This window comes from Wyeomyia smithii, chromosome 2 (genome assembly GCF_029784165.1).
Source record: "Wyeomyia smithii strain HCP4-BCI-WySm-NY-G18 chromosome 2, ASM2978416v1, whole genome shotgun sequence".
Taxonomy (NCBI): domain Eukaryota; kingdom Metazoa; phylum Arthropoda; class Insecta; order Diptera; family Culicidae; genus Wyeomyia; species Wyeomyia smithii.
This window is the reverse complement of record NC_073695.1, coordinates 57,810,080-57,822,134: the sequence shown is the minus strand read 5'-3', so window position 1 is coordinate 57,822,134 and position 12,055 is coordinate 57,810,080. Positions and strand designations below refer to the sequence as shown.

The 12,055-nt window shown below is 37.9% G+C and overlaps 3 protein-coding genes across 6 annotated transcripts in view; 2 read left to right on the top strand and 1 right to left on the bottom strand.

Moving 5' to 3' along the window:
• LOC129723195 (phospholipid scramblase 1-like) overlaps positions 1-12,055 on the top strand; it is a 43,244-nt gene that overhangs the window by 23,384 nt on the left and 7,805 nt on the right. Inside the window, exons 1-3 of one of the 3 annotated variants that reach the window (XM_055677243.1) lie at positions 6,147-6,164; positions 6,619-6,959; positions 10,497-10,668. In XM_055677243.1, the coding sequence (XP_055533218.1) occupies positions 6,741-6,959; positions 10,497-10,668 (391 nt within the window). In that variant the 5' untranslated portion in view covers positions 6,147-6,164; positions 6,619-6,740. Of the gene's footprint in view, positions 1-6,146; positions 6,165-6,618; positions 6,960-10,496; positions 10,669-12,055 lie in introns of those variants that run through there. The other 2 variants (XM_055677245.1, XM_055677242.1) reach the window with 2 other exon arrangements.
• LOC129723196 (farnesol dehydrogenase-like) lies at positions 4,252-5,158 on the top strand. Its single transcript, XM_055677249.1, has 2 exons — positions 4,252-4,856; positions 4,915-5,158. Exons 1-2 carry the CDS (start codon positions 4,293-4,295, stop codon positions 5,101-5,103), a joined length of 753 nt encoding a protein of 250 aa, XP_055533224.1. The 5' UTR covers positions 4,252-4,292; the 3' UTR covers positions 5,104-5,158.
• LOC129723197 (farnesol dehydrogenase-like) lies at positions 4,591-6,147 on the bottom strand. 2 transcript variants are annotated; one of them, XR_008727732.1, is made up of 3 exons: positions 5,501-6,147; positions 5,195-5,437; positions 4,591-5,122 (listed from the first exon to the last, which is right to left on the bottom strand). XR_008727732.1 is itself a non-coding variant. In XM_055677250.1 (2 exons), exons 1-2 carry the CDS (start codon positions 6,062-6,064, stop codon positions 5,264-5,266), a joined length of 738 nt encoding a protein of 245 aa, XP_055533225.1. In that variant the 5' UTR covers positions 6,065-6,147; the 3' UTR covers positions 5,153-5,263. The 2 variants fall into 2 exon arrangements, 1 of the variants encoding a protein (XP_055533225.1); XM_055677250.1 differs by lacking the exon at positions 4,591-5,122 and having other exon boundaries at positions 5,153-5,437.

Sequence of the window (12,055 nt, the reverse complement as noted above, 5' to 3'; positions counted from 1 at the left end):
CTGATCAGCTGACTACTTTTATCAGTCCTGCTTTTCAAATGAAATAAATGTTGACACCAAATGTCTTAGAATAGCATAAAACGTCGAAATCTGGTGTTATCTATAAAAATTGAATGAACTCTGTGGTACTTCTCAAGATGGTACAGCGAATAGAAACTGGGGTCGAAAACCGGTCCGGAGTCTGGGAATGGAAGCTGCCAGTTTATCGAGAAAACGTTTTTAGTGAGAGAATCAATAATAAATTCTCATATGTACAATAGAAACTGTTTCATTTTCTAAGAGCAATGCAAAATAAGTTTCACTGAACAATCTTACCAACATAACATTACTTGTTATTAGTAGTTATTTGAATAAACAAATTGAGGATAAAATAAGTGGCACACAGTTCTAATTCTCCAGTTTTTCAAATAGATTTTTATTTCAACTAGTCTTTTTGGAGAAATATTTCGTTTGCTATGACGACCTTGCTATGCGAAGCAGTTAATTGAAAAAAAAACATTACAAACTTGCCACAAAATAGAGCAAACATTATTTTGGAATTTTTTGAAAAACTATTTTTTGTACATATTTCAAATTCGTATTTTTTTCTGTAAATTACACAATTTGACTGTAAAAAAACTATTTTTGATGTAAATACAATCCGAAATGTTCTTAGAAAACAGCATAATCGTTTGCGAGGTTTTTCAAGAAAACATTTTATTTACTTTATTTGTTACTGCATACGACTTTTTACATGCTTTTTGTTTTGCAACTGATCTTAGGGTATGATGCTGGCCTAACTAGTCAGTCGTCGTAGGTTCGTGTCTCGGCTCGAGATAGACTGTTAGTGTCTGCAGGATCGTAGCGCTAGCCATGCAATCGCCCCGTGCACTAAACAGTTGGCTGCTAAATCCGTGGCCAATTAACGAAAATACTTCAAATATTCAAAAAGCCAATAAATTAGCTAGATTGGTGTGATGTTTTCGGCAAAGCTGTAGATGGTAGTTCTATTTAAAAAATCGATTGAATATCTCGAAAAGCTTATTTTTTGAATTCTAAGTTGCCAAATGTTACAACTTTGATTATTTGAACACGGAAGAATTTAAAATATCTGAAGCTTTTTTTTTTCGAAACCAGAACGATTTGTTTGATTGGTGCGAGGTTTTCGGCAAAGCTGTTGGCAGTAGTTGAGTATTAAAAAATTCTAAATTTAACATTTCAAAGAGCTGATTTTTAAAAAATCTTATTATATTTTTTAGACACTGCATAATGTAAACTGTACATTGATGATCATGGAGAAATAAAAGCTAAAAATTCCTTAGAAAAAATCCTAATAAAAATAATTTGGGAAAAGTTAAGGAAACATTTTTTTATCTTGTAAAGTTTAAAAGAAATTAAAAATAAATTTGTTTCCTTTTCAACGGACAGGACTGCAAGACATGCTTGTGCAGTAAAAGACTTAATTTGAAAAATAATAACTAAGATCTTTTTTCTGATTTCTAGGTTATTTTTTTAAGTTTCGAAATCACTTATTTTGAATGTTAGTCTTCAATATCATTTTTTTATCAGCTTGACTATTTTGAGCGCTGGATGCAAACAATTTGAAGATGGTGGCAAATGACCAGAGAGATGCAACTTCGATGGACTAGTAAATCAAAATGCTGAAAAAGTTGTGAATTAACTTCTGAAAAGTTTTGAATATATGTAACGCGTGATAAACGAAATACAGTTAAATCGCAGTATTTTTCCTGAACGTAGAATAAAATTATCTTCAATTTGAGGAAAAAACGCGAATCCATGTCACAAGTTTTGTTCCCTAAATAATCAATTCAATCAAAATATTTTTACTCTTAGGTTAAGTAGTTTTATGTTCACCCTTAACTTCCCATAACCTTTTTCGATGATTTGAACAACGGAAAAAAATTTTGTACGCAAAGTGCTGTTTTGTTTGTTGTTATTCCTCTAGAAGATTGTTATGCGTTGAATAGAAACGGTGCTTCATATTTTAAGAAGACAGATAGACAAGCATAATGAATGCACAAAATAGCTAACACGGTTATTGACTGCTCAATGGAAGATTTGCAAATTTGAGAAAATCGCAAAAATTATATTTAACCTGTCTACCATGGAAAGGCAAAAGTTGCATTTTATGTAACTAATCAACTGTTTGTGTAGAATGTCCCGAGTAAATTCCGTAGAAGTTATATGCGCTATTACTTCCAATTTAAGGTTCAAAAATTTACGTTCAATCGTCGATAGAATATAACCTAGTTAACGTTTTTGACAATCGGGAATTTCTTGCAATCATGCGGGAAAAAATCGGGAAAAATGCGGGAACTCGAAAATGTAAAATGAGTGGCCACCCTGGTTTATAGTACTTCAGCTTAATTTCAAGGAAAAGTATTGACATCATGATTCCACTTGCCCTTTTTAACCTATACTTTCTTGAAGTTATCAGAAAAGTGAGCTAAAATAATTTAACTTCTGAAAAGTTTTGAATATATGTAACGCGTGATAAACGAAATACAGTTAAATCGCAGTATTTTTCCTGAACGTAGAATAAAATTATCTTCAATTTGAGGAAAAAACGCGAATCCATGTCACAAGTTTTGTTCCCTAAATAATCAATTCAATCAAAATATTTTTACTCTTAGGTTAAGTAGTTTTATGTTCACCCTTAACTTCCCATAACCTTTTTCGATGATTTGAACAACGGAAAAAAATTTTGTACGCAAAGTGCTGTTTTGTTTGTTGTTATTCCTCTAGAAGATTGTTATGCGTTGAATAGAAACGGTGCTTCATATTTTAAGAAGACAGATAGACAAGCATAATGAATGCACAAAATAGCTAACACGGTTATTGACTGCTCAATGGAAGATTTGCAAATTTGAGAAAATCGCAAAAATTATATTTAACCTGTCTACCATGGAAAGGCAAAAGTTGCATTTTATGTAACTAATCAACTGTTTGTGTAGAATGTCCCGAGTAAATTCCGTAGAAGTTATATGCGCTATTACTTCCAATTTAAGGTTCAAAAATTTACGTTCAATCGTCGATAGAATATAACCTAGTTAACGTTTTTGACAATCGGGAATTTCTTGCAATCATGCGGGAAAAAATCGGGAAAAATGCGGGAACTCGAAAATGTAAAATGAGTGGCCACCCTGGTTTATAGTACTTCAGCTTAATTTCAAGGAAAAGTATTGACATCATGATTCCACTTGCCCTTTTTAACCTATACTTTCTTGAAGTTATCAGAAAAGTGAGCTAAAATAATATAACTTTGTGAGGAAAAGTCCTGGAGATATATGATCTTTGGCAAAAATGTGTGTTTTGGGTACCCTAACAGTTCCTCCGAACTACATTTTTGTGTAAAGTGTAACTAGCAAAAGTTAGGTTCTAAAAACTGAATTTTAAATAAGTTTCATATAATATACTTTATAACTTTGTACCGAGAAAGATAGGATTTTCATTTGTTCAATCAAGTTTCATATTTTTAAATTTTCTACAACTTTGCCGAACTATTCTTCTATCTCTGAACACAAAAAAGTTCATTATTTTTATTTTTAGTATAGTAAACTTTTCATATATTTTGATAATTTGCGATTATGCGGATCATTCATACAAACAATTGCTCCGAAGACACTATTAAGCTAGGATGAAGGTGAAAGGCGCTATTGAATTAAATTCCCCTTTTTGCCTTATTGGACCACTGTGCAATGTGGTTATAAACACTTGATTTTACTTTTATTGGTCCGAAAACAATCAATGTGATTCTGGGCACTTCATTTCACTCCTTCTGACCTAGTCGCTGAAAGTCTAGTAATTTTATGAGTTTAATACGTTTTTTAGGTTTAGACCCAGGGAAACAGGAGACTGTTTTTTCACATCCCTGGAATCGCATATGCTATTCTAGCGACATGTTACATGAAATTGGTGTGTTTTTTAAATGTTGTTCAGCGATCTTGAAAAAATCGATTACTCAACAGAAATGATCGAAATAATCAGATAAAGAGTGGTAAGCAGAATCTGACATAATTGATATTTGTTCCCTGTTTGATCACGCGTACATTGCTTTCTAAGCTCAATGTGCGATGGTCAAGCCCTGCCAATTGTGTTGACTACTTGTATGCTCAATTGCCTAGAACATGAAAATATGTGGCGTAGTATCGCCGCACAAATTTTATCGCACGAGCATCATTATCTATGCCATCTGCTAGGTTGTGTATTTCAATAACAAATCTTATTCTATCAGTTTTATTATCACACAAGTTCAAATTACATATTCAGTGTGCACTAAACCATTGAGCAGCATGGAACGTTGGCTGGATAAGGTGGCAATCGTTACGGGTGCTAGTTCAGGAATCGGAGCCGCAACCGCAAAGAAATTAGCCAAGAACGGACTGATTACGGTAGGTCTTGCAAGACGTAACAATTGGGTGGATCAGCTAAAAGCGCAACTTGACTCGGAAGCGGCATCCAGGTTACACGCATTTCCCTGTGACATTTCCAGTGAGCAGCAGATTCTGCAAGCTTTTGAGTTTGTCGAGAAAAAATTCGGCGGAGTTGACATTTTGGTGAACAATGCCGGAACTTACGAGAAGGTAAATTTGCTGGAAACAGGTAATACTGACGCTTTGCGTCGTTCTTTAGATGTCAATGTGCTGGGTCTGGCTATATGCAGCCGGGAAGCGTTCCAATCGATGAAAAAGAGGGCCGTGAATGGACATATCATACATATTAATAGTATTGAAGGGCACAAGGTACCTTTCTATCCGGGAGCTAACCTGTACCCAGCCAGTAAACATGCAGTAACAGCACTCACCGAAACCATGAGGATCCAGCTACAACAAGGTGGAACAAAGATCAAAGTCACGGTAACCAGGAACTTTTATTATTTTGTGCATGTTCCACTCATTTTTAATATAATTGTAGAGCATCAGTCCTGGTTTTGTGAGGACACCGATGGTACAGTTGTGTGACACCTACAATAATCTACAGGTTGACACAATGCCTATGCTCGAACCGGAGGATATTGCGGATGGCATAGTCTACGCTTTGAGTACACCACCGCATGTTCAGATTCATGAACTCACGATTAAGCCCGTTGGGGAAATGGTTTAGGCGAAGTCGAGTTTGGCTTCTAAATAAAAATAAATAAATAATTGATTAGTTCGAAGTTTTTGACTGTTTAGAAATATAATATCATAATTACAATTTCAAGTGGTAGACTTGAGTTGATCCTGTATCAAACTGAGTTCTAGGTTCTTTTAAAACTCGTCAATTAAAACTGCTCTCCTACTGGTTTAATAGTTAACTCGTGAACTTGAACGTGCGGTGGAGTCCCCAGAACGTACAGGACTGCTTCTGCGATGTCCTCGCACTCCAGTTTTGGGAAGTCTCTGTGTTCCTCTAAACTAGCTACAATTTCAGTTTTCACCACACCGGGACTGATGCTCTGGAAAAGATTTCAGCGAAAGTCTGCATTTTTGAATAATCAAATTGCAAGCAGAACACCTACCGTCACTTTCACTTTAGAGCCCATTTCTCGTAGTTCATTTCGCATCGTTTCCGTGATAGCGGTGACAGCATGTTTACTAGCTGCGTACATATTCATGTGTGGAAAGGGAAGTACCTTGTGTCCTGCTATACTATTAATATGCACAATATGCCCGTCAGTTGCACGGGCTTTCATCGATTTGAGAGCTTCACGGCTGCATAAGGTCAGCCCCAGAACGTTGGTATCTAAAATATCCTGCAGAGATTCTCCATCATCATCGGCGAAAAGTGCCGTCTGCTTCACAACGCCAGCATTGTTAATCAGTACATCAACTCCTCCAAATCTATCTCGAATCTCTTGAAAAGCTCTTTTGATATCGTCTTTTTTGGAAACATCACAACGCACGGAGTGAAACCTCTCGGAAGCATCCACCGTTAGTTGGCTCTTCAGATCCTGTAATTTTTCAGATCGCCGTGCCAGTCCAACGGTGATCATTCCGGCCTTGGCAAGTTCCCGGGCGATCGCTGCGCCGATGCCAGCACTAGCACCCGTTATGACAGCTACTTTTCCCTGCCAACGGTTCATTACCAGCTTGGTCGAAGTCTACTCGAAGCGATTTCACTATCAACCGATTGTGACTACGTCACTTATCGCACTAATGGACCGTTTGAGAGAACAATTCCTGGTAAAGAAGCTTGAGTTGATGCGTTCGCTTTGTTAGTGAAGTGGGGCAAAATATGCACCTAATTGATTTGAGAAACTTTTTAACTTTTCGGCTATAGTGAACTTTTGCACTTGTTCTTGCTCTAGCATTATTTTAAATTAGACAGTTTCAGAAAAAAAACAAGGAATGCGTACACTTCTTTACCCCATCTTTCATTGTAAACAGTCCAGTTAATAGTTCCAGTGCATGATATGGTCATAGCACTTGAATGATTCAATATTAATTATTCATAGTGTGTTATTTTTCTGATACTAGACTATAGCTACTCTTAAACGTAATTATGTCTAACGTGAGTCAGAGCAAAAGGTTTTGATAAGATAATATGTATACATAATGCCAAGTAACTTCCTTACCAATTGTATGCGATAACAAAAATCCCGAAATTTTAACTATGCTATCTTGTATACGATTACAGCTATTCGCGGTTATATGAAAGCCTAACAACCGTCCAGGAGCCAGTTTAGGTTTCTGTATTTGATGCAAGAGAGCATTTTTGTTCTGACCTTCCACTAACTCGATCCGATCCACTCATCAACCATGAATCAACCACCATCTGCACCAGGCGGAGGATACGCTCCGTATGCGCCTTACCCACCAGGACCAATCGTGGATGACAAATCGGGACAGCAAGCACCGTACGCTCCTCCGTATCCCGCTTATCCACCGACGCAACAGGATAATGCCATGTGGTATCCACCGGCAGGTCAGTCGCCGTATCCGCCAGGTCCGATGGTGGGAGTCTATCCGCCTCAAGCTGTAAGTAGATAAACTTTTCATATTATCTTCTACTGATTGTTGAGAACTTGCACAATAACATCGCTCCTAACTCTTGCTTTAGGTATTTGTTATTTTGATTTGTTTGCTATTCTAACCTGTAAGCTAAAAACGAATTCAGCGCCATGAATTCGAAGAACCATAATCAGAATCGAATCGATTATTAAACCGTTTTGAAGCTAGGGTTTATTTTGGAAGTTAGAAATAAGCCTTCGATAGAACTTTTCGTACGAGTTTTTTTTTTCATTTCGATCGCACAGTTAGGACACGACACGTAACTTTGTGCCGCGAGAGATAAAAAAGGGGTTTCAACTGAAAAGTAACAGCTCAGTATCAGTCTATTGTTGGTCAACCGTTCTCGAAGACAGTCGCGAAAGTGGAAGTTAAGCCAAAAACTTAGGACGTTTTATTTTGCCCAACGTGTTTGAAGTTTACTATCCCGTGCAACGCATACAGGGGATAGTCAAAATAAGTAGGATAGGCAAAATTTTGATGAAATTTGAAATGCTATAGCTTTGCTAAACGTTATTCGATTTTAATAATTCGAAAACCATTGAACTGGAAAATTTTTGAAGTTTCATTTTCTGACCCCAGATCTGGCCTAGGTCCCCGGATATAGGAAATATTCCTGAGTTCCGGTAGGCATGTCAAACCTGCTAATTTTTGGATGGATTTGGTAATGGGTTACCTGATGAAAATGCTGATTTGCATCATTGACATAGATGACAAAATCATTTCTGAAGCGAATGGTTCATCAAGATCCGGAATCGGCCAAGAACTCATCGAGAAATGGCTATTTTTCATCCGGAAGTCCTCAGAGGAACCTTTAGTAGGGGACATTTACGTTTTTGCACCAAATATAGCGTGTTACACCTCTATCTTCAGGATTTTTTATCAGGAATCATTTAAAAGACAGATATATGAATATAGGCTGCATTGGCCACTTCCGGAACGACCTGGAGGCCCCGAAGGAACCCGTAGTGGGAGAATTCACATTTCTGCATCAAAATATAGCATGCGACACCTCTATCTTCAGGATTTTTCATCAGGAATCATCCAAAAGACATATTTTTTTAAATACAGATTACGTTGGCCACTCCCGGAACGATCCAGATTCCCCGGAGGAACCCGGAATTGGGACATTTACATTTTTGCATCAAATAAAGCGTGCGGCACTTCTACCTTCAAGACTTTTCACCAGGAACCACCAAGAAGACATATTTTTGAATACAGATTACGTTGGCTACTCCCGGGATGATCCGGATACCCCGTAGGAATCCGGAAATGGGGACATTTACTTTATTGCATCAAATAAAGCGTGCGACACTTCTATCTTCAGGATTTTTCATCAGGAATGATACAAAAAAATATCTCCAAATATAGGCTGCATTGGCCACTTCCGGAACAACCTGGATGCCCCGAAGGAACCCGTAGTGGGAGAATTTACATTTCTGCATCAAAATATAGCATGCAACACCTCTATCTTCAGGATTTTTCATCAGGAATCATCCAAAAGACATATTTTTTAAATACAGATTACGTTGGCCACTCTCGGAACGATTCAGATGCCCCGTAGGAACCCGGAATGGGGACATTTACATTTCTGCATCAAATAAAGCGTGCGACAGCTCTATCTTCAGAATTTTTCATCAGGAATCATCAAAAAGACATATTTTTTAATTCAGACTGCATTGGCCACTACCGGCACAATCTAAATACCCCGGAGGAACCCTGATGAAAAATCTTGAAAAATCTTGCAGCTCTATGCGCACGCTTTATTTGATGCAGAAATGTAAATGTCCCCATTCCGGATTCCTCCGGGCATCCGGATCTTCCTTCGGGGCATCCAGGTTAGTCCGGAAGTGGCCAATGCAGCCTATATTAGGAAATATTTTTTTTGGTAAGATTCCTGATGAAAAATCCTGAAGATAGAAGTGTCGCACGCTTTATTTGATGCAATACAGTAAATGTCCCCATTTCCGGGTTCCTACGGGGTATCCGGATCATCCCGGGAGTGGCCAACGTAATCTGTATTTAAAAAAATATGTCTTTTGGATGATTCCTGATGAAATATTCTGAAGATAGAGGTGTCGCATGCTATATTTTGATGCAGAAATATGAATTCTCCCACTACGGGTTCCTTCGGGGCCTCCAGGTCGTTCCGGAAGTGGCCAATGCAGCCTATATTCAGATATATGTCTTTTAAAAGATTCCTGATAAAAAATCCTGAAGATAGAGATGTAACACGCTATGTTTGGTGCAAAAACGTAAATGTTCCCTACTAAAGGTTCCTCTGAGGACTTCCGGATGAAAAATAGCCATTTCTCGATGAGTTCTTGGCCGATTCCGGATCTTGATGAACCATTCGCTTCAGAAATGATTTTGTCATCTATGTCAATGATGCAAATCAGCATTTTTATCAGGTAACCCATTACCAAATCCATCCAAAAATTAACAGGTTTGACATGCCTACCGGAACTCAGGAATATTTCCTATATCCGGTGACCTAGGCCAGATCTAGGGTCAGAAAATGAAACTTCAGAAGTTTTCCAGTTCAATGGTGTTCGAATTCAAAATACATCCAAATTTTGTCTATCCTTCTTATTTTGACTATCCCCTGTAGATGCGAAATGGAGCTGAAACAGGTTAGAATAAAAGATAAGCATGTGTGTAAAAAATATCAGTCGACACAGGAACAACTATGGTCTCAGTAACTGTCGAACGGCTATAACAACGAAAACATAATTTCGTCACTTAATAGCGATCCCGAACGACTATCAAATCGTGTCAGTCAATTCGACAGATTGTATCGCGTACAAACCACTCTAATCATTTTGAAATAAGTGTTTGTGGCCACTGGGCACGCTTCCGTTACGATGAAAATCTATCGCACGTTGGAGTGTTCCATGTTACTCATTTTCTTCCACCCACAATGCTGGCTGGCGAATATCTATCATCACTTCGAAATGCACTCGAAATAGAGCTGGTTTCGATTAGGTTGGGTTAGTTTCTAGTCACTGCACCCTGGCGGTTTTGCAATATCTATGGGAAAACATGTGAATTACTTTATTAGTTTACCTACGCAAGCATCAGGGTTATTCGGGTGATACCTATCGAGCGCGCGTGTAACATTGTAACACTTGCAAGTGCTAGTAAACTGACTAACCATTAGATAGATTTTGCTCAGTGTCCTGCTAGCTTACTTGCTATAAACGTGATATTGTTAGAGTGAGTTGTTCACTTTATACTAATAGACTTAATGTCAGGGACAGTGTAGTTTTTTCTAATGATTTGAAAACTGTTGAAACAATTTGATTGTGTTTTTTAGTTTATCATTTAATTTAACAAATTTAAGGTATCTACTTAAGTTTTTCGTTGTTTCTATTTCAATGTTTTTCGTGATTGGTTATTTTTTCATTAGAACGGTTGTAGTTGCTATTGATCATGGTGATGGGCATTGTGTAATAAATGTTCTCATTTTCTCTCTTATCCACACGAATCACAAATTGATCACATAAGTACTACTTTCAGCCGTCACCGTATCCACCGGCCGGTCCGCCAACAATGCAGTATGCTCCGGCACAACCGTACGGTGCATATCCTCAGCCGGTAATGATTCAACCAGGTATGCCGATGCAACAAACGCCTCCGATGGTGGCGCCTCCAGGAGCTCCCGGACAGCAGCCAACTGGTGAGTCTCGTATGATAAGAAGGAAAACGAACGATATGTTAAGTTGAAAACTTTAACAGGTCGCATGTTTTATCGGTTGATAAGGTTTAATATGCATTTCTGCTTTTATTTCACTAACATGAATATAATTTATCTTACCATCAGCTTTTTTTCGTACGCATGAAGTAATCACATTACTTTTTGTTGTGGCAAAACTCGCTTTAACCTTTCGTCATTTCGAGTTTAGGATTTTTATAGTAACAATTTATTTCAAAACCAATATTTATATTATTATATTTCTTCGCAAATTCGTCCACTTAATGCTAGAACTAGATAACTCGAAAATTGACGTTTCGAGAAAAACGAGTTTGAAAATTTGACCTATTCTGGTGACGACGATTCAAATGCAATTATTCAGATTTTATGAAACGCATCCATATCGTTTCAGGCCCGTTATAGCAACGAAAAAATCAACAAAAAACCGAGTTATTTAGTTTTACTACAAAATACGCTTGCTTTTCGTTGAGATATCTAGTTTTTTAATTGATGAATAACACTTTTTCTTGTAATCGTGTTTCAACGAGTTTTAGATATGTTATAGAGCTCGACGCGAAAAATATGATGGCATACTAAACTCAAAATCGACAATTTTCGAGTTATCTAGTTCTAGCATTAAGGGGACGAATTGTGTGTGGTCACGTGGTCAATTTAAGAGCTTCACAATATTTTACGATATGAAATCACTGTTTGTTCTCGCATAGCAAAACCAGAAAGCGCGACAACCTTCAAAATGACGCGGGTGATTTAGAGAGAATGTGGGTCTGATGGTGTTAAGATTCACACATTACCTTATTTTATTTGGAGTAACATCATTAGGATATAGTCCGATGAACGAAATTCTTCTAATAAACTCGGCTCCTGGCCGCGTTTCTCCAGCCCCTCGGGCATCCAATGCTTGCCAGGTTTTGCTCCATTTGGTCTAACCAATTTGCTCGATGCGCTCCCCTCCGTCGTGTACCAGTCAAATTTTCAGGAAACGCTAGTTTTGCAGGAAATCATTTAATAGTGTCGATAGACGTTGGAAGATGGCTTGAGAAGACACCTTGTAGGCGGCATTCAGGATGGTGAACGCACAATAGTTCTCAAAGTCCAGTTCGTCGCCTTTTTTTGTAAATAGGGTACATAACCTCATCCTTCCACTCCTCAGGAGGCTGTTCGATATTCCAAATCTTAACAATCAGTCGATGCAGGTAAATGGCCAACTTATCCGGACCCATCTGGATAAACTCCCAAACGACGCCATTAACTATGCCACCATTTAGACGTCCATTGCGTGCATCATTATTCATGCCTTTACAGGGAGACAAAAAAGTCTGGTCACACAGGAAAATCTCAATATTTCAAAGAA

Coding starts and splice junctions, on each gene's coding strand:
- LOC129723196 (XM_055677249.1), top strand. CDS start 4,293: ATGGAACGTTGGCTGGATAAGGTGGCAATCGTTACGGGTGCTAGTTCA. Junction 4,857..4,914: donor GAACAAAGATCAAAGTCACG/GTAACCAGGAAC, acceptor ATATAATTGTAG/AGCATCAGTCCTGGTTTTGT.
- LOC129723197 (XM_055677250.1), bottom strand. CDS start 6,064: ATGAACCGTTGGCAGGGAAAAGTAGCTGTCATAACGGGTGCTAGTGCT. Junction 5,438..5,500: donor GCTCTAAAGTGAAAGTGACG/GTAGGTGTTCTG, acceptor AATCTTTTCCAG/AGCATCAGTCCCGGTGTGGT.